The sequence below is a fragment of the Chaetomium strumarium genome (genome assembly GCF_033439665.1).
Source record: "Chaetomium strumarium strain CBS 333.67 chromosome Unknown B0T15scaffold_1, whole genome shotgun sequence".
Taxonomy (NCBI): Eukaryota; Fungi; Ascomycota; class Sordariomycetes; order Sordariales; family Chaetomiaceae; genus Chaetomium; species Chaetomium strumarium.
Genome location: NW_026944429.1, coordinates 4,568,542 through 4,585,246, shown reverse-complemented (window position 1 = coordinate 4,585,246; position 16,705 = coordinate 4,568,542). Strand labels below are relative to the sequence as shown.

General features: G+C 54.0%; 6 protein-coding genes across 6 annotated transcripts; 5 read left to right on the top strand and 1 right to left on the bottom strand.

Annotated features, from left to right (window-relative positions):
- Positions 1–380: 380 nt before the first annotated feature.
- Positions 381–1,555, top strand: B0T15DRAFT_547530 (U3-containing 90S pre-ribosomal complex subunit-domain containing protein; the record flags this gene model as incomplete). The annotated part of the gene is made up of 5 exons (XM_062870177.1): positions 381–618; positions 689–866; positions 924–969; positions 1,043–1,148; positions 1,203–1,555. 5 exons carry the CDS (start codon positions 381–383, stop codon positions 1,388–1,390), a joined length of 756 nt encoding a protein of 251 aa, XP_062726526.1. The 3' UTR covers positions 1,391–1,555.
- A 1,323-nt stretch (positions 1,556–2,878) lies between these two features.
- Positions 2,879–3,783, top strand: B0T15DRAFT_47930 (uncharacterized protein). The gene has a single exon (XM_062865997.1). It carries the CDS (start codon positions 2,986–2,988, stop codon positions 3,640–3,642), a length of 657 nt encoding a protein of 218 aa, XP_062726525.1. The 5' UTR covers positions 2,879–2,985; the 3' UTR covers positions 3,643–3,783.
- Positions 3,784–4,143: 360 nt separating this feature from the next.
- Positions 4,144–4,872, top strand: B0T15DRAFT_519294 (uncharacterized protein). The gene is made up of 2 exons (XM_062868425.1): positions 4,144–4,480; positions 4,564–4,872. Exons 1-2 carry the CDS (start codon positions 4,396–4,398, stop codon positions 4,767–4,769), a joined length of 291 nt encoding a protein of 96 aa, XP_062726524.1. The 5' UTR covers positions 4,144–4,395; the 3' UTR covers positions 4,770–4,872.
- A 1,474-nt stretch (positions 4,873–6,346) lies between these two features.
- B0T15DRAFT_47970 (uncharacterized protein) lies at positions 6,347–7,133 on the bottom strand. The gene has a single exon (XM_062865998.1). It carries the CDS (start codon positions 7,051–7,053, stop codon positions 6,526–6,528), a length of 528 nt encoding a protein of 175 aa, XP_062726523.1. The 5' UTR covers positions 7,054–7,133; the 3' UTR covers positions 6,347–6,525.
- Positions 7,134–7,706: 573 nt separating this feature from the next.
- Positions 7,707–11,480, top strand: B0T15DRAFT_47907 (uncharacterized protein). The gene is made up of 2 exons (XM_062865996.1): positions 7,707–8,338; positions 8,400–11,480. Exons 1-2 carry the CDS (start codon positions 7,884–7,886, stop codon positions 11,215–11,217), a joined length of 3,273 nt encoding a protein of 1,090 aa, XP_062726522.1. The 5' UTR covers positions 7,707–7,883; the 3' UTR covers positions 11,218–11,480.
- Positions 11,481–13,988: 2,508 nt separating this feature from the next.
- Positions 13,989–16,230, top strand: B0T15DRAFT_481986 (PLC-like phosphodiesterase; the record flags this gene model as incomplete). The annotated part of the gene is made up of 4 exons (XM_062866061.1): positions 13,989–14,000; positions 14,070–14,582; positions 14,638–15,989; positions 16,056–16,230. 4 exons carry the CDS (start codon positions 13,989–13,991, stop codon positions 16,228–16,230), a joined length of 2,052 nt encoding a protein of 683 aa, XP_062726521.1.
- Positions 16,231–16,705: the final 475 nt, after the last annotated feature.

The window sequence follows — 16,705 nt, the reverse complement described above, 5'->3', positions numbered from 1 at the left end:
TCAAAACTACTGAAGTTCTGGATGGAACAATGGAAGAAAGCGGTTCGCACTGTGTAATTGGCGTGCAAGCGCTGTTTTTCCCGCTGAAGCGATAGGGTGGCACGTGGGTGGTAGTGACTTTACAGTGGCCAAAACACAGTCTTTCTATGCACGGTCACAATCCGCACTGTCCACCCAGAATTTTCTGTGCAAGTGAGCTGTCTCCATTCAACCATTCTGCGTGAAAGTTCTCAGCAAACGTTTTGTAGTTGCATGACGAGAACTTGAGGGAACACCCGCACTTCACTATTTACACCGCTACGCACAGTCCATTTGACCGCTAACACGGCTGAGGAAAGCCACTCCCCTCACTCCAGGCCACGGTTTGAGCTTACAGTACCATGGCAAGCGAGGCACTTACCAAGAAGAGAAAGTCTCAAGATGACGACAAGCCTGTGAAGAAGCAGAAGAAGCAAAAAAAGGTGCGGGAGGACGAGGGCGACTTGGACATGGACGCGGGGTTGAACAGAGCTTTTGAGCGGATGGATGGTCAACTGCTTGCCGACCACATCGCACAGAAGACACGCCGCTTCGGGACAGATTTGAGCACGGTCGAGTTGTCTGATTTGTACATATCGCGTGAGTTATCCGTCACTTGCGGGTGCCGCCGGGCTGGGCCAGAAGAACTGATCGTAATCCACCGATGAAGCAAATGCGATCAAAGATACCACTTCGTGGGAGAAGACTCGGTCGCTGGAGAACCTACCGGACTTTCTAGAAGCGTTCTCCGGTGACTCAGACAAGCTCAATGAGGCGCCTAAGAAGTGTGGCTCACCACATACCATCATAGTAGCAGGTGCTGGTCTGCGAGCTGCGGACCTCGTTAGGTATGACTCTTTGAATCCCCGGGGTCAAACTGGGATGGAGCTAACAATAATCTACAGAGCGGTCAGAAAATTTCAGAAGAAAGGCAGTCCCGTGGCAAAGCTGGTAAGGAGAGACCAAGGCCGTCCTGCGTTGTATCGAAGAGTCGGCAGTGCGGGAGCTAACAGCATCTTTCCAGTTTGCCAAACATTTCAAGCTCGAAGAGCAGGTTGCGTTCCTTCAGAAGACACGCACCGGTATCGCGGTCGGCACACCACAGCGTCTGATCGATCTCATTGAAAATGGTACCTCTTTCGTCTGTCCCCAAGATAGTCGAACTGCGGCTAACACCCGCCTAGATGCTCTCTGCCTCGAGAATCTGAGAAGGGTCATCGTCGATGCTTCGCATATCGACCAAAAAAAGCGAGGCATCGCGGATATGAGGGAAACCATGATGCCGCTTGCCAGGCTACTCTGCAGGAGTGACTTGAAGGAAAGATACACAGGTGCAGTCACAGTCCGGCATGTGGATTTGATCTTCTATTAGACTCCCAGTAATCCTACTAGCACGGCGTCTCGAGCTGTCTCTGCTTGTATAGATACCACTAGAATGATCCACAGCGCTTCTGGTCCTCGGAAAAGGTGTCTAACATCGCAGTCAGTGCTGCTTTCTTCCCGGTCCCTCCATCAGAGGAATGTCATGTTTCGGCTCGGGTAGGATGTGTTCTTTGCAACCGCAGATGCTTACTTCACATCTGCGACGAATGTCGACCCCACGGGACACGACGGCTCCGACTTCAGGTGCCGTCTTCGCAACAACGCACTCAGCCCGAGAGACAGAGCGGATTAGGAAGGCACTGCCCTAGTGGGTACAGAGTGATAGTCTGGCATCACCCAAGGCAGATTGCTTTCCATTGCAACGGGCACATGGAACAGTCAAGGCAGGGGGTTTCAATAGCGAACTTAAGCTTCATCATTCTATTGTAGAGCTACAAACCGGTTAGCCCAGTTGGCATGAATCAGAAAGCCAGCTGGGCGAAGACTAGGCTCCGGTGTTGTTTTCTCCCGAGAATCGAGCACTCTCGTCTTATGGAGAGGTCAGTTTGCAAGAGAGGTGCGTACCACAGCGGGAGGGACCAATCCTGGATCAAATCTTTCTGCATCTGACAAGCCTGTTAGTGGGATATACACGACCAGTACCAGAAGATCCGGAGCAGCACTATGGGAAGGATGTCGTTGCGTTCAGAATATGTAAGAATGACTTTCATGTGACCACCAGATCTAGCCAACCCCGGCGAAAGGGGGCCATCTATGCGGTATCAATCGCAAATTACGCTCATCATAACGACTGTGAGGCGGCTGAGGTGTGAAGGCAAGCGGTAGAAGAAAAAAGAATTAACATACCTTCTACTTTGATGGCGTGGTTGCCGTGGACCTGCGCATAAAGCAGCTCCAAGACTGTGTGTGTTACGGGCTCGACGAAAGTCGACCTACCTTGCGCACCACCGCATCATATTGCAGCCGTTATGAGTGACAGTTGGCTCAATGATATCCCTTTTGAAGAGAAATTTGTATCTCTGGGTTGCGCTGCGGTATGCTGATTGACGCATGGAGAGGCAGCAAGTTCGCTGGAATCGGTGGTGGGATTGGGGAGAAGAAAATTTGAGCTGGTTTGGATTATGGAGCGATTTCGAGGTCATCCCAAAGTGGAGATATGTCTAGAGACTCACGTGACTGTGCTTAAGTTTGCGATGGTCTCGGTGGGGTTCGTAAATTGTAACATTGTTGATTTGTAAATGGCCCTGACTCCGCCCTTGAGAAGCCGTGGATGCCAAGAAGGACGCTTCGTTAGCGCGTCCCCGCAGTCGCGTGCCGAGGACCCGCCGCCCAGTCGCTTGGCGACAGCTTCTGTTACCTACAGGCTATAAAGGACTCTGCAGGCGGGTAGTGCAATCAGCTCAAACTCTCTTTGCCGACATCAACTCCATTCAACATTGCAAAGGCTCATACGCCTTGAGGTCCAGTAGGCGGTCTTGGTGGCCGTGTATACAGGGCAACACGGCCCGGAGTGCTCCGTCACGACAGGAGCCGGGAATTCGACTCCGAGGACTCAGTTCGGAAGTCCTCTCCTTCTCAGCCGCAATGCCCATCCTCGGGTCGCTCCTCCGCTCTTACTTGCAGCCGGCGACTGATGGCGGCAACAAGACGGCGCGAGCAACCACAGCATCATCTCCCGTGCCGGCAGCACAGCCAGTGTCGCCAGCGCCCGCCTCAGTACCATCAGCACCGGCATACCAACAAAACCCCTTACCATCACCGACAGCCCAGCAACCCGAGGAGCCTAACGACTTCTTTTCCAGGCGCTCCTGTCGCCAATTCGGCCTCTTCTTCAGTGGTGCCGTCTTTCTCTACTCTTCTGTCATGATTACCAGGCGGGCCATCCGGCGGCACCGGGTCGCCTCGCGGATGCAGTTCTACCAGCCGAACCAGTTCAACGGCCGCACCCACCACGACGCGCCACAGCGGAGCCCGCTGCTCGCGTTCGAGGCGCTGAATCTGGCGACGCTGAACACCATGGCGTTTGCCGTCATGATGGTGGGCGGTGTGTGCTGGGCGTTTGACATCTCCACCCTTGAAGATCTGAGGAGGAAAACGAGGGCGTCGATTGAGGCAACGCCCGGCGGGACGCTCGACGAGATGGCCGAAAAGGAGGTTGTCGAGTGGGTTGCCAAGACTCTGAAGATTGACCTTCAAAGTGAGAAGGAGAAGCCGCCGCCTGACTCGGAGGGGAAGCGGTGATCATCGGCTACTGGGTTGCATGGTTCTTTTACAGTAGAAGGAATTGGCGATCCTGCGAGAATGTATTTGCTGACAAGTGGCCACCAAATCCAAGAGCCTCAGCCGAAGGCTGACTGAATGCTCGCTGTTGGCAGGGGTCTAGGAACGGGTTGTCCAACAAACCTGGACCTCAAGCATGGGAGGGTGTTGGGCGTCGGGCGTCTATGTGCACTATACCGTAGGGCTGACTGTACGGCCCTCGTGATCTAAAGGAGACTATTGCGGATATACTTTACGTGCCTTTCATATGGTCAGCCACTTGACCACGAGGCATACGGTCATCCCCCATCTGAGTGTGAACAGCCAAGGTGAGAAACTTTGGTAACCAGACGCCGGAGGTTTCTGCCAGGTTCTCGCCCGACTTTCTCCGTTCTCCAGGGAGAGATACTGAACGTCGGTATAACAAATGATGAGCATAGTGCCTCGTGTGTGCTGGCTCAACATATAGTACTACTTTGGACTAAGGTGTGATGCTGGAGTAAGATCTGGGCTCGCAACCCCACATCGGCATCACCGCCCCGCCGGTTCGTCCATTTACTACCTTACCCAACGCACTAACCTTCCTACGAATGTAGTAGGTACCTGAAGTAGTGCGCCGAATCTCATCCAACAACAGCTCACCGTCCAGAATCTGACAACGCAGACTGTCGCATTGTCGCCGAACTCTTCCTCTATCAAAATAGCCGCTCAAGTCTCGGCTATCACCAGATCACAATGACATCCCAGAAGGAAGCCGAAGCCGAGGTTCGCTCATGGGGTTTCTCGCACGTCTTCACCTGGACTGATGGGGCCAATGCTTGTAAGTGATGAAGGTCCGTTTTCGGTTGACCCCGTAGTTCGCATACCGCAGCGTCGAACTCGAGACTGACATGCTGGTCAAAGACTACCCTCCCCATTCCCACGCTGGCCTAACAACCCATGTTATCCTTAAAGGGCAGCTCACCATTGCCTACCCCCAGGACGGTGACGCCCAGCACAGGGAAATGAAGACGACATATGGCGTGGGAGACCGCATTGATGTGGACGCAGGCCGTGTTCATGAGGTGTGGATTGGCAGAGAGGGCTGTACTTATGTTATCGGGGAATGATAATTTGTCCATGATGATGGCAGAGTTGATGTCCGCGCATTGCTTGCCGGCTCTGTCCAAGTGGCAATATGAGGCGCGAAGTGACCCAATTTTGAAGTGAGGCATGCTTGTAACCTTCATTGATCCATATGCCATGCTGCGTGCTGCAAAAACAGACCATCCGTGAGATGCCGCATCATCATCCTAGTATCATACAATCGCAGCCTCCCTCTACATCTCTTAACTCTTGGACATGTGCAACTGTTAGTACATACCCGAGACAGAGCGCACCATGTATCGTCTCATCCTCCGCAATAGGCAGGAGAATAATCTGGAGTTCGTCCGGCTTGCAAAGATTACCAGATGGCTTGGCTTCAGCATGATCTTCGATGGCTTACCGTCTCTTCGATCGAGGAAAATGTTTCAAGGTTGGACTTCGGTTTGACCGGTTATAGCCGGAATTCGAGGTAGCTATCTCAGTCAAACGATTTATTAGGCTTGACCGGAAGCGTTTGCTTCGTAACAAAGGCTGCCATCGATCCAGGTTGCCAGTCCCTGGGAAGGTGAGGAACCGAAAGGCGGACGAGCGATGCCCAGAGAGTAACCATATCCCATTCTTTTTCCGGTTCTCAATATGCTTCTAGATCCTGCATTCCTGATCGATTGCGATGTAGGAGCCGAACGTATGCAAACGTAGAAAGGCTTGGTTATAGGATGGACACGAAGGCGTTTCCGTTTTCGGCGGCTCGTCGCTCTGGTCCGGCTGTCTCATCACATTTTGCCGCGAACTGTTGCTGACCGCAATTCATGCAGATGTCCCTTCAGGCACAATCTGGGTAGGCGAGTCACGAAATGCTTTTCGACCCGAGTGCTGAGTCTGACTATCTATTACAACAGCCCGCCCGTGGGAGGACGAAGTCGAAAGGAATTGAAAGGGCTGCGGCCCCTCCGCACCCCTGTGTAATCCGTAGAATACAATGGTCACGGTGTTCGGGGAAATGTGGATGATGTCACCACCGCGCTCGAAGTCTCAAACATGTTCAAGTGGATCCCGGTTCCGAAAGGGCCGACGACCGGGGTGTTCCGCGCTAACAAACCGGAGAGAGGCGCGGGGGTCCCGGGGCGTCGAAAAGCAAGCTTCGTTGTCGTACGGCAGCTCGGGAAGTACTAGTAGCTTATTATTACTCTATGCTCAGTGTGCGCGGGAGATCAAGAGGAATAGTCCGTCAAGCAACTGCCAGTTTGCAAATCGCCATTCCCAAATTGAGCAGCCGAATGAGGGCATCAAGCTTCCCTCTGACTGTGGGTGCCCGGGGCTTAATGATGACCGGTGATCCATACATACCCGGTTGGCCCAGATTTCGATTGCTGTTTTCGCCCTCGTCCTGCCCATGACAACCGGCCGGCTGCCGGAATACATAGGTTTTGCTTATCGACGGTCGGAGCCCGGGGAAGACTGGTGATGCCAGGTATCTCAGCCACCGACACGGATGTCAAGATGCGTTGGCACAGCTTCGGCAGCATTTTCCGCTCCGAGTCTGCTGCATTGATGTTGGCCTTCCCAATCCAGATCTTAAGGCCGGCTTTTAAGAATGACGTTTCCGTTATCCGAGAGACCCACCCGTCGCGACAGGACTGCCGGACCAAGTGTCGCCAATCAAATGCGCGCCGCAGTTGCAAAGGTGAGGTACACATGTAAGTCGCCGTCACCTAGGTTTCCTACGTCAAGCTTGTCAAGCCTGGTACTGAAAACCCCTCTTGGTTTAGTTATTTCAGGTCAGCTGTGTTGTTTGCACTCCTGTCCAGTACCACCATGAATGGTGGTCTTTATTAAGGATGAAACTACGGGGGAATTGTGAGAGAGAGAGACACGGCTTGAAGCGCCTGTCGGCCAGATTAGCTCAGCATCTGAAACGACTGCCACAGTACATGGTTGGAACCTCAGCTGATCAGTCAGAAACCCATGCGCTGGCCGTTTGCGGGGATCCAACAACGGACAATGGAAGGTATCGAATCTAGTTGCAAGGACTCTTGTTACCTCACGCTTCCAAGCAGATCCTAGGAATACCCCGCGCAGGGGAAGTTGTCTCACTACTAACACCCCGCCCATCTCTGACGAGACACGACTTGCGGGCAAAGTGCAGGCGGTAACGTTAGCAAGGCCATTCTTGTTTTGTTTCGCAGGCCCAGACCTCCTGGGGTGCGCTTCCAGGCAGAGCCCAAAAATCAGCAAGGCATTAGAACCGTAATCAGACGCTTCCGCTCTGTGCAGGAGACGTGCAAGGGGCGCTATGTATCCCGACATATCTAAGTAATTAACCAAGGTAACGGTAACTGACCTACATATATGCCTATCACATCTCTAACTTCCTTCATCACTAGGAATTCCGCATGTGTTTCCCCTAGCACCCCGCGGTGGTAGGTTACTGAGGGTTTGAAAAGGGGTTGGCAAGCCTCGAAATGTTGTCATGGTAGATTCATGGAAGGACGCTCCATCTCGAATTCCCTCGCTCCTCGTAGCAAAACGCAAGCCAACTGAAGCCGCCCCACCTTTCTAGACTCCGCTTCCGGAATTCGAGCTGGAGCCGGCTGCACACCCCTGCCAGTCCATCAGCCAAGCTCCTTGCCTGCCTGGAGCAAGTTCGCATCAGTGACATGATGCAACATCCAATCCAACTCCACGACTTCCAAGGTTGGACTTCCAACCGACCGCTTTCGGTGCATCTCACATCCCTTATACCGGCCTTCTTGCTTCGAGTTCTACGGTAGTTTGCGTCTGATACTTCCTGCCGGCAGTCTGTGGACATGTTTTTGGCGGTCTCGCCTGTGAAACACCCCAGTTGAGCAGCACAGACCTGTTTGTTCTGGGTTCTCTTTTTAGATTGAGGTTGTTCCCGAGCCCTGTCCATCGTCATTACGCCGAGTATTTTCCCCGGCTCGTTCTTCCCTGCTGCTGGCCAATTCCAATTATTGTGCCCGGCAGCCGTGTGTCTTGCCTTTATTGCGCCCTTCCGGGTCAAACGCCTATACATGAAGCACTGTGCCGCCCGCTTCTAAGCTCGGGCGGGCATCACGGTTTTGCGGCATGGAAGCAGTAATAAGCGCATAGCAATACCTATCGCCGCCCACGCCATCATGGGCAACGCTCAGTCCAATGAGGCGTCCCGGAAATCAAGAACGTCCCAGAAGCTGTGCAAGCCGAAGACGGGCAACCATGCGACAGCCGGTCTGTTGAGCCCGGCATCTTTCTCAAACCGCTCTCGACGAAAATCCAATGCTCCATTACCCCCGTTGCCTAATCCTCCGGTGCCGTCCCCGACAGTCGCTTCAACGCCCACAACTGGGTCCGCTGTCGAAGCACCCGGTGGCCTTGACCAACGAGTTGACAGTGGAATGTCTCTCCATTCGGCTCCCTGCCTGCACCCAGAGTCGAAACGAAGGAGCATGTTTCGCTCTAGATCGTCACGGCACGCTAATGATCTTCAGCAAGACCATGGCTCGCGGTTGGCGGATAGGTCGGCGAGGGAGAGGGCTTGTTCTATGACGTACGGGTCGGCGTTTGCGTGCTACGGGCAGGCTGGTACTGACAAGTAAGTCATAGCGGTTGTGGATGCTAAGGTGCCTGTTGCTGATGGCTTGGTACGCGTGCAGTCAGCTAGCCAACTCCGAGCCCCGTACCTCATTGAACTACAATCCTACCTCATACGAGGCAAAACGTCTGCTGAATGTGGATGAAGAAGCGAGCTTTGAACCGGCAGCAACAATGTCGGAACACGAGATGGCAATGACCAAGGAGAGCTCGTGGAGTAACTCGGAATGTCCGCTCAGCGCCCCGATGACTCGTGTGAGTTCGGATGTGTCGTTGTATATGCCGGTTCGGAGGCGATCCATCATACAAACACCCGGTGTGGCCACCCGGTTGGTTTCGGCCCACGATCTTCCGCAATCGTCCCAGTTGAACTTTCGCCATAGCCATCCTCCGACACCAAGCTTATCCCGCCAGCAATCGGTGGAGTCGTACAGGAGCGGTATTATGTCATTGCCGCCGCGCGTTCAGGACGCGGAGTCGGGCGCGCGAGTAGACACTCCTTGCGAAGACCATTATCTGTCGATCGGCGCTTTTAAGCTTGGGTCACTGCGTATCACCAATGGCTCCCCAAGTCCCATCAGCCCGGGAATCGACGGGAATCGCGGAGACGGTGGCGCGGGTGAAGGCAATGTGCTCTCGGAAGACGGCTATTTTTCGGGGAAGGCGGGTGAGCAGTACGGTATCACGACGTCTCCGGCGACACAACTTCCTGTGCAGTGTCCGCTTAGCCCGTCCGCTTCACCGGTCATTCGGCCGCAGCCCACAAGCCCAGAACTGCAAACAACATCGAAAGCAACGGCTCAAGAGGACGAGCTGTTCGATGACGAGAAGGAACTTGAGTACTCCTCAAGCGAGGTCTTGGATGTCCGGTTGGACCACAATGCGAAGCCGCCTCACCAGCAGGCTAAGTGTGATGTGGACAGTTCAATCAGCAGAACTGACAGTGGCTTTGTGTCGACTACAAGCCCATCATCTGAGAGTCCCCACAAGTCGTTAACAAAGGCAGACTCTGGATACAGCTCCAATGTCTCCCTGCGCTCGGTCCAAACCAAGGTGCAGACCTCCGAGAACCAGGTGGCATCAACAACAGCATCCTTGGAGAAGCAACTATCGCACTCAGCGGACCATAGCAGCGCGCCATTCGGTTCGGAGAGCCATACCTCGGAACAAACAGCGCTGTTGTATACGGACATCTTTGAAGGAGAATCGGATTCTGCTCCGCCTCTCGTCCCGCCTAAAGATGCCGCCCGGAGCCAGCCGAGCCCGAATGGTGTTGCCGGGAAAGCCATTTCGACGCATGACCCGGCAGAGAACAACGAAGCAAAGACGCCGAGGACAAAGAAGCAGGTGCCAAACCTCGGTATCCGAAGCATGAAATCTTCAACGTCCAACAATCCGAGCTCGGCCCACAGCAGCAATGGCGGATCGCAGAAACCTGGTAGGCTGCAGTGGCTTTTGAGCGGAGGGCGCCGGACAACCAATGGGCCCGCTCTAGTCAATATGACGCGCTCGGTCCAGTATAGCGATATCCTGCCCGTTCCCCGTAAGACGGGGCTCAAAGTCCGCGAGCATACTGGCCATTCCCCCTCGGCTGCGAGGAGGCTCGCCTTGAAATCACACTCTAGCATGGACACGCTGAAGACGATACTCAGCGTGGGCAGTATGGAAGCTAGCGTCGACCCTACGCACCCCGTGCAGACCGCGGGTACCATGCAAGAGTCCGAGAACAAGGATGGGCTCTGGAAACAGACCCTGCACTCAGTGCCAACTTCGATTGCCAACGCTGCCGCCTATGTTATCCCCAGAAAGTCTACTTCCCGGAAGCCGGTGCCAACCCCTGAGGAGGTAGCGAGAGAGCACGAAAGGGATGTCAGCAATGGCCGTGGGAGGGATACCCGTGATGTTGTTCCTACGTCTCCGGTGGTTGCCCGTGCTCCCGCTGGGATCAGACAGTCGAGAGACAGGACGATGAGCCTCACACTCATCGAGGAGCAGGGGGTGAAGGCGAAACGTCGTATGTCGGAATTTCACTTGAGTCGCTCGTCGATAGATCTTCCGTCAGCTCCTCTTCCCAGTCCAGTTGCCAAAGCAGTTGCAATGGAGAACAGGGCAGAGACGTTTCAGTCCGTCAACAGGAAATCAAGGCAGCCATATCCACTTCGCGTGCCAGCGCCGCTACGGTCACAGAACTCCGCCTCCAGTCTCAGTCACAAAGCCAGCCGGGAAAGCATCCAGGGCTATCCAGCTATCCACACCGTTCCAGTCAACGCTAGCGTGGACAGTCTTCCGAGGCATTCTTCGAGCCAAATGACACCCAGCGGAGTTTCCATGGACCCGCGGCGCCTCCTTTCATTCCGGCAATATCATCACGTTCAGTCTCCGACGCACAACGCTCTGGACTTCGATTCGCAAGCGAACGATAGCACGGCCCGGCAGGCTTCTCGAATTTCCACAGCCAGCGGCAGCCGGCGCACTTCCATCGAGTCAGTTCGAAGTGACGGCGGTTACCACCAGAGCAACGCCCACGCATGGCAAAATCAACAGCAGCCCCTAAGGCACCGGGCAAGCTATGATGGCTACAGCAATCAGAGCCGGCTTCCGCGGTACGGGTATCCCCCGTCCATGTCCAACGGCTATACAGCTCCGGTGAAGCCAGCGTATGGGCCCCAGTCATTTCTTGCTGCCACCCAGAGCAAGAGCCGGGTTGATGCAGCTGCCGGTCAGTGGTACCAGAGCGAGTCGTCTCAACCGCACCTGCCCCACGGCCACTACCGGCACCGCAGCACCGGTAACTGGAATGGATATGGGCCGAATCCTCCTTACCGTGTGCTGCATAGCTACAACTCGCCCGCGTACCGCAACGCGCCAATCTGGGGCTAAGCACGCCACGGAACCCTTTTAGGATCTCATTACGTATTACGCCCGTTGCATCAGTCGTACTTTAATCTGCGTAGTTCCATCCGACGGCACCCCCCGCTGCGCGTCCTCCTACTCGCTCGACGCGACTATTCCCTTACGTCTATTGGCAATCATATGGAAGCCGTCTCACCCACAAAGATGGGCAAAAAATCGGCTGAATTCAGTGTGGACTCTCAAGTCAGCTTTGAGTCAGATGGAGGAGACAAGAAACTCGGTTTCAGAGTGACGATACCAGATACCATCAACTCTCATTTAGGATCACAGGACTGCATTGTACTTGTATTGTACAGTCATGAACATGTCCTGGGAAATGGCGGGTACTCTTTTCATTCCTTTGGCCTAAGTTCTTTGTCGGGTCGCAGGATCGAACTTGGGAAAACTGGGCGGGGGACGGCGTGGTTGATTATCTTACTATACCCTTCAAGTTGTCAATAGGTTTGGGGAATCGGCATTCGTAAGGCAGGTGACCATCTCGTTGTTAGTACTAGTATCATACATACGATAGGAAAATGGGAATGATACCTTACTAACAGGCCAACAATGAACGCCATAGTAAAATGGGATGTAGTATATACAGTACCTACATCCAAGTATTGACGCGTCTGCTGTATAAGGCAGCGAATATCTTCAAGAGCGCAAATACTTGCTTGCTTCCTTCGCTACGGGATTCGAAGGCCATAGGCTCGGTATACTCCGTACCACTGAGCAGAATAATGACATGACGTTGTATTGTACAATATAGGGATGTATGAAGATGTATGTATGTACAGTACCTGTACTTACAGTCATGCACGTCACATTTAATACATGTACTGGACATGTACTCTCATCCGTTAGCCTTAGTACTTAATTGCAAAATTCAACCGTACAAACCCTGGCTGTACCTGGAGCACCTAGCTTCTTTATTGGGACGACATGTAAGAACAACGGAGGTTCCTAAGACTTTCTATCCACCCACAAACCTGACCGCATCAAACAACAAGCGTCGGCTATCCGCCAGCTCCCGGTATCAACTTCAAGTTAGTAGGCGCAGACTTGGGTTGCGCCTGTAGTAAGAACCGGGTGTACAACCGGGCCACCAGCAATCGAAGAAATCTTTTGTGAAGCCTTTTGACACGCCTATCGAGCGCCCGTAATACACACACTCAAGACTTCTCGTCGCTCTAACAACGATCTAGAGGCAGTTTGGTAAGGCAGCGAGCAATGCAGTGCTACGGATCGTCGACGTGTCAGACTTGCCTTGCGCTAGGTTCAGTCATGGGCGTTCAAGAGAACACATTCGAGAGCCAGTCGTTCTCGTACAATACGAGACATTGCAATGATTCTTGATGGTAGGCATGGATCGCGAATGCCCACAGAATGAATGCTACCAAATGGCCCAGGTATTTTCCGTGCTGTTGGGGTAAGTGTGATGGGGAAACACAGTTGGGGAAGCGGGGCGAAGCGGACTGTGCCGGCGGCGTGGCTGTGATTTGGGGGCTGGATAATTCTACGCCTCGCTCAGATAAATGACTTCGAAGAGTGGACAAGCAGGAAAACGGGACATTTTAGCTGGGGTCGGTACGCTGTTGTGCCCTCATAGGCACAGAGATGTTGGAAGGTGCTGTGACAGGAGAATGATATGTATACTGTACACTATGTACATAGGTACCTTCCCCGACTAACCGCGGATAGATTGAGGTCATGACCGGGATGCTTACCACAACCAGGTAGATGAAGTCCCTCGGGCGCTGGGTGGGAAAGAAGCGTGCCATAAGTACGTAGTGTATAGGTGGCGGGGAGAAGCATATTAGGGAATTGGATCCAAGTGGTGAGTGAGCACAGCCATGACAGTCTCAGTCGGTGCTGCCGAGTCCAGACCAGAATGCAGACTACCTATGCAGTAGGGCTGACGGCGGCTGCAGATCGATTCCACTCTTCGAACTCGGGTGTTTGTCTGAGACAGCAGGGATTGGCAAAGCTGGAAAGCGGCTCCACCTACCTTCAAATGGAACGAATGCACAGCCACGGAAACAACCATGCAGTTGGCGCGCCTTTCTGGTTCAAGTTGAATCAACAAGTTGCCTCTCAGAGGAGACGAGACCTCAATTATTTCTGAGCATAGTTAATCTTAGCCAAGTACTAGGTAGGCGGCCGGGCGAGCTTGACTTCTTGAACTTGCCTGGCCTGAGCGTTCTGGTTACGGTTACTATGTGTACCTGTTATACCTGAGTGTAAAAGTTACCATTCTCATCCGAACATCTTAGGACGACAGGAACCAGAGGCTCGGGCCACTAAAATTGGCCGGGGTGTGATCCAGCGGGGCCGCTGAGCACATTGATTGGGTAGGTAGCAGTGATAGCAGCGAAGCGAAGAGTGCAAGGCCCACATCAGCTTCGCCGAGCCCACTCTCGGTACGACCTTACCGTGCGCTGTGCTGGTGATACCCTTGCCCGTTGTTAATTCGCGATTTGAGTTAGCACCCTCAAGGCTGTCTTCTCTTCAACTCGAACAGCTCCTCATTTCTTGTCTGACACCTTCTGTGCAGTATTCAAGTTCATACGCATTAAGCCTTTGCCAGTCACTGTACTTGTTGTCCGTTTAATGATACTAGTATCCTGGGCTACATTTTGACACCGAAACTCTCCAGGTCCGATGTCCTGACTGTCCGAGCTCGCTTCAGTCCTCCACTGCAAGGCTGCGGTTGCCGCGGCGGAACTTGGTTTGTCAATTGGCATCCGTCAACCAATATGATGTGTCTCCAGGTGTGCCCCGTAGGCCTGATCCCTCGAGATATTCCGACAATAAGCTTACCAAGTACTGCACCCATCTAGTTTCGCAAGGAGAAGGCGAAGCCGAGATCGAACTTCATCCGCCGCATGACAACCATCCGAGGGCGAGGCTCGCCCAGCCACAAGGGACATGCCATACTCGATGTTGTTGCAACAGCGCTCGCCGGAAACCTCAAAACCCTCATCGGCGTCGATCTAACGTTGGATGGCACACTGAAGACGTTCCACGAGTGCGTCAAGACACATGTGAGGCATGTCTACGACATGGCCAGGGGCCGCGATAGGCTTCTGTCCCGCGAGAAGTTCGCAGCCTTTCTGAAAATGACCCAAGGGGTCGACGACGCAGAGTGGCTCAAATGCGAGAAGTACACCTTTGACCAATTCTTCTACATCTGGAGCCACAACGAGTCCGCCTGGCGCGCTAGCGGCAAGTCCAACCAAGATGACCTGGATACCACACGCCCCATTAGCCATTACTTTATCAGCAGCAGTCACAACACCTATCTCGAGGGCAACCAGCTCTCCTCCAAGAGCTCGGCCGAGGCATACCGTGCTGTAAGTTTCTCAGACTCGACATCTCTCCTCGCAGGCGGCGGCTAACCAGCGGCAGGTGCTGACAAATGGATGTCGCTGCATCGAAATCGACGTCTGGAACGGGCCGCTTCCTCGCTCACCTTCCAAGTCACCAAACCCCGGGCATCGGAGGCAGTTCTCCTCGACCTCGTTTTCCCGAGTCGCTGGAGAAAAACTCGAGGCGCTTATGAGCATCAGGGCAAGCCGGCAACACAGCCGTAGCCCGAGCGCCGTCCAAACCGCTTTTCCAGCTGTGGATCCTAGGGAAAGCGGCACGACGCTCGACCCGAAAGAATTGAGTGACCGCCTTGAGCTACAATCGAGAGACTCGTCCAGGTCGACGCTTAGGGTGGAGCCGGTCGTACACCACCATGGGACCATGACATCCACCGTCGGCTTCCGAGAAGTGTGCCAGGCCATCCGAGAGAGCGCCTTTGAGAAGAACCCGTTGCCCATCATCGTCAGCCTTGAGGTGGGTGCCGACCGCGAGCAGCAGGAGGTCATGGTAGATATCATGAAGGAGGAGTGGGCAGGCCTACTGTTGGACAAGCCGTTTGACTTCTGCGATCCCTACCAGCGGCAGCCTAATCTAGAGGAGCTCTACAACAAGATCTTGATCAAGGTGAAGCGCCTGAGCGATTGTCGAGTGGAGGCGGAAGTCGAGAGGGGGAGAAGCCTGGGGATCTCGGTCATCCGCTCCAAGCCGCCCATCTGCGAAGCTCTCGCCGCGCTAGCCATCTACACCCACAGCGAGCACTTTGAAGACGAGAGTTCCCTCGCATCGCGGACTCCGAGCCACATCTTCAGCTTGAGTGAGGACAGTTTCATGTCGTTGGCCGAAGATACATCCAAGCTCCACAAGCTTCTCATGCACAACCGAGACTTTTTCATGCGCATCTATCCCAAGGGCATACGCGTTGACAGCAGCAACCCAGACCCGACCTTCCACTGGCGGCGGGGCGTGCAGATGGTGGCCATGAACTGGCAGAGGACGGACGAGGGCATGATGCTCAACGACGCCATGTTTGCGGGGACTAACGGGTGGGTGCTGAAGCCGCCGGATCTGCGCAACGACAGCAGCGCCAGTGATCTCTCTGAAATGTTCCACATCCGGAAACGCACCCTCGACCTGCGCATCACGGTTCTTGCGGGACAGTTTCTGCCCTTGCCCGAGGACCGGCGGCGCGGCGGCGGCTTTGGCGTCGTGGGCGACAAGAAGTTTCGGCCAAGGGTCAAGGTGGAATTGCATGTTGAGAAGCCGCACAAGTCGTTCGACTGTGCGAAGGAGACGCGGCCTGCTTCCACGGACAATCCTGACTGGGGTCTCTATCCGGCGAGTCTGGATTTCGTGGACGTGAAGAATGTGGTGGAGGAGCTGAGCTTTGTGAGGTGAGCCGATGCCATCAACTGGGACTATTTCTTGGGAGGCCGACAGCTGACAGTAGCATGTACTAGGTTCAAAGTCGAGGATAGTGCAAGCGGTTTTCGCGACGACTTCGTTGCCTGGGCTTGCATCCGTCTGGACCGACTTCAACTCGGGTATCGGTGCGTGGATTTGCTGCATCCCGTCACACGCCGGCCTTGCAACGCGCAATTATTTATCAAAGTCGAGAAGATTCTGAGAGAGTGAGACCGAGAGGTTCCGGTTTTCTTTGCAGACCACAAGAGATTCTCTCGGCCATCTCCTTTTCTTTCTTTAGTCTTTTAATAGTCTTTCGGATCACAGCACGGGGGTATATCTGATCTTGGCTCGGGTTTGATAAACGGACGGTCGGTTCACACCATTTCAAGATTGGACACGGGAACTTTAGGTCGGAAGAATCGCTGGTGCGGAATGCGGTCTTGTTCAGACTTCAGGTCGGGCTCTCATGGGTTTGGTTTGTCTGGATGGTTCTGGTCCGTTGCTTCGGTCGTATATTACTACTTGGCAGGAGACGGCTTGTGCATTTCTGGATGGCGAAGGATACCCAATTATACTACAACTATCTTTCTTGGATTCAGCCGTTCCAGATCATGCCGTGACCCTAACCTCACTCTCTCCCCCAAAGCAGGACGCATCAACGCAGCGAGCTGCCCAGAGTAACTGGCCGCGTCCATATTATAGG

Excerpts from the sequence above, each read along its gene's own strand:
- B0T15DRAFT_47930 (XM_062865997.1), top strand. The coding sequence starts at position 2,986 with ATGCCCATCCTCGGGTCGCTCCTCCGCTCTTACTTGCAGCCGGCGACT.
- B0T15DRAFT_519294 (XM_062868425.1), top strand. The coding sequence starts at position 4,396 with ATGACATCCCAGAAGGAAGCCGAAGCCGAGGTTCGCTCATGGGGTTTC. Across the intron at positions 4,481-4,563 it reads GACTGATGGGGCCAATGCTT|ACTACCCTCCCCATTCCCAC; the intron begins GTAAGTGATGAA and ends TGCTGGTCAAAG.
- B0T15DRAFT_47970 (XM_062865998.1), bottom strand. The coding sequence starts at position 7,053 with ATGTCGGGATACATAGCGCCCCTTGCACGTCTCCTGCACAGAGCGGAA.
- B0T15DRAFT_47907 (XM_062865996.1), top strand. The coding sequence starts at position 7,884 with ATGGGCAACGCTCAGTCCAATGAGGCGTCCCGGAAATCAAGAACGTCC. Across the intron at positions 8,339-8,399 it reads GGGCAGGCTGGTACTGACAA|TCAGCTAGCCAACTCCGAGC; the intron begins GTAAGTCATAGC and ends GTACGCGTGCAG.